This window comes from Octodon degus, unplaced genomic scaffold (genome assembly GCF_000260255.1).
Source record: "Octodon degus isolate 3935 unplaced genomic scaffold, OctDeg1.0 scaffold00001, whole genome shotgun sequence".
Taxonomy (NCBI): domain Eukaryota; kingdom Metazoa; phylum Chordata; class Mammalia; order Rodentia; family Octodontidae; genus Octodon; species Octodon degus.
This window is the reverse complement of record NW_004524577.1, coordinates 2,397,974-2,400,943: the sequence shown is the minus strand read 5'-3', so window position 1 is coordinate 2,400,943 and position 2,970 is coordinate 2,397,974. Positions and strand designations below refer to the sequence as shown.

Below are 2,970 nucleotides of genomic sequence, written 5' to 3'. Positions count from 1 at the left end.
GGCAAGTTCTACATTTTTAAAGGAACTCCAAATGCAAATTATCACGCCAAGCCTTCCAATTCTTAAAGATAGAAACCAGCTGGAGGTTGGAGCTTAGCATTCCTGAGACCCCTCCCCCCAACCTAATCAAAATTTTAAAAATACTGATTTGGGGCACAAGACTAATGTATGTGAAGGCAAGATGCTGGCTTGAGGGCTCTTGCTTTAATTATCTGGACTTCAGAGCCATCTAAAAACAAACATTCTCGACTGCCCCAGCCACCCCCTTCTGGGTCCCTTCCTGAGTCTCCCCGGCATGCCCAGCTCTTGAACCCTGATGTCAGCACCGCTGCATCTCACCTATTTTCACCTCCAGATCCTCGTTCAGAAAGAGGTTGCCCAGCTTGAGGTCCCTGTGGATAACCCGGTTTCGGTGTAGGTACTGACAGCCCAGGACTATCTGCCGCAGGTAGTATCGGGCCTCAGGCTCCGTCAGGGCCTTCCTCCTCTTGTGGAGCTCCAGGAGGGACTGGGGAGGGAAGCGGAAGGTGGAGACAGCGTGAGCCCACGGAAGACTGGTCTCTGGGGAAAGGCAATCCAGAGCACAAACGGGACCCTCAGGGGATGATGAAGGAGTCTTGACAGGCCCTCCTCTCGGCTCCCCAGTCCCTTCTTCAAGGCTACTTGAACAGCGGGCAGAACCACTCACAGCAGCTTCTATCAGGCCCCTCTCTCGGCGCTCCAACGCCCAGGATCCGCTTCCCGAGCTTCCGCCCGGCAGATCCATGTCCAGGTCCCTCTCCTCCCTGGAGGCCCCCAAGTCGGGTCTAACTACCCAGCCACCCCCCGACCCAGCTCTACCCGGAAAATCGCACCCCACCCTTCCAGGGACGCCTCCTTTAGCAGCAGCTCCTGGGCTCTGGCACCCACTGCCGGCACCTCCCGCCCCCACGTCCCGGAGCCGCCCTCCCTAGCTGCACCGCGACTGACTTCGGCGCTACCGGAACCACCTGCCCAGCAGCTCTGCGGGCCAAGCACTGCTTGCGGAGGCCTCTCTCAGCCCCAGCTCGCGCTCCCAGCGCGTCTCCAGATCTCCAAGTCCCAGGCGCCCCTTCCCGGGGGTTCCCTCCCTCCAGCTCCAGGTCCCAGCGCTCCCAGCCGGGCTCCCTGGCATCTCCAGCCCCTCCAGGGCGACACTCACCCGCCGGCGGCAAAGCTCTAACACCACGAACACGAAGTCGTTGTCTTCAAAAAAGCCGTGGAAGCCCACGATGTGTTGGTGGGCGAGGCTGCGGTGGATAGAGATCTCCATGGACATCTTCTCCTTCTGGTGCGGCTTGAGCAGCAGGGACTTCGGCACGATCTTGCCGGCGAAGACTTCCTTAGTGTCTGCATCCGAGATCTCGAAGCACTTGGCGAAGCCGCCTTTGCCCAAAAAGCGGCCCCGCACGTAGTGCCGCCGGCTGCGGGGGTCCACCAGGACCTCGGGGATCTCTTTTGCCGGCGGGGCAGCAGCGGGGGCTCCGGAAGCTGCAACCCCGGGGACCCCGGCTTTAGCCGGGTCAGCGGGTGCCCGCGCCAGCTTCCCTGCCGTTGCAGCCGCATTCATGATCCCAGCCTTGCTCCAAGGGACACGCAGGGTCGGTGCAGAGGGTTTGCACTGCTCCGCTCCGCCCCGAATTCAAACGCGGCGCTGGGAACGTTACAGAGGCCTGCGCGCCGCTGATTGGCCGTGGGGATTTAAAATCCAAACCCGCCCGCCGCGCGGCACCATGGGAGCGAGCGCCCCGCCGCGCCGCAGCCTTTAAACTCTCACGCTGCTCGGCGGAAAACGCGGCCGACAGGGCCGCACAGACCGCGGGCTCGCGGAAGGCCCCGGGAGACCCTTCTCGGCGTGAGAATGCCTCGACCCAGCCCCAGGACGGGGTAACTCGTTCGGGGTTCGCCCTCGGCAGCGGCAGGGAACGCGCCCGCACGCAGCTCCTGGGCGCCTCCTTTTGGAAGCTTTTCCTAACCTGTCGTCCACCCGCCGCCTTCCAGAATATAAACTAAGCCTGGAGATCGGGCAGCGACAGGAGGAAGTTCAGGACAGCACCTGCCTCAGCCGTCTGCCAAACCGGCCAAGAAACCCAGAATCTAAGCAAACACAGGGCTGCTTGTCGGGCCAACGCGGCCGCACGCACCGCAGGCCCTCCGGCCCCTCACTCTGAAATCACGCGGCTTGGCTCCGATCCGGAGAGCAGCGGCGTCACCAGCACCTGGAGCTCGTTAGGAGGCGAAGGCCGGGCCGGTCGCAACTCGCCTTTAAGCACCACTGCCCAGGTGATTCCTAGGTGCAGTTGCGGGCCCCAGCCCACCGCACCCGCCGGCGCCTCGCCGGGCTTGCTCCGGGCTCTGTCCCCAGGACCTCCAGTAGCGAGGAGGCCTGCCAGCAGGTTGCTAGGCCACGGCCAGATTGGTCCTGCAGGCGTTTTGACTTTTTAAAGAAACTGGCGCGGGCACCTGCTGACCGGGTAAGGGTAAAGTCAAGTTGCCATGACTGTATGTACAGCATTTAAAAAGTAAACACTAGGCCCGGGAGATGGCTCAGTGGAATAAGTGCTTCCCTGATAAGCGCAAGGGCCTGAGTTCAACCCCTGGTTCCACCAAAAAAAAAAAAAAAAAAAAAAGTAAACACTCATAGAAATTAAAAAAAAATTTTTTTCGGGGGGTGGAAATCAGAAGGACCAGCGGCCTTTGGCCCACACACGCCGGCTGGCCACCTCTGCAGCCCACGTGCCTGTCTGGCTTCTGCGGACACTACCGCAACAACCCTGGGCTGCTAAAGCACCCGGACTGGCAGCTCTTCCTCTGCCTTCCGTCTGCCCCATGGGGTCCCCAACTGCGCACAGCTCAATCCTACTGTAAACCCCCCCCCCCAGAACCGGGGGTTGAACTCCGGCCCTTGTGCTTGCCAGGCAAGCACTTATTCTACTGAGCCAGATCCCTGGC

At 61.1% G+C, this 2,970-nt stretch overlaps 1 protein-coding gene across 1 annotated transcript; it reads right to left on the bottom strand.

Moving 5' to 3' along the window:
• Positions 1-319: 319 nt before the first annotated feature.
• Positions 320-2,065, bottom strand: Plk1 (polo like kinase 1). The gene is made up of 2 exons (XM_004623122.2): positions 1,181-2,065; positions 320-508 (listed from the first exon to the last, which is right to left on the bottom strand). The coding sequence occupies exons 1-2, from the start codon at positions 1,586-1,588 to the stop codon at positions 320-322; spliced, it is 597 nt and encodes a 198-aa protein (XP_004623179.1). The 5' UTR covers positions 1,589-2,065.
• Between the last annotated feature and the right edge of the window lie 905 nt (positions 2,066-2,970).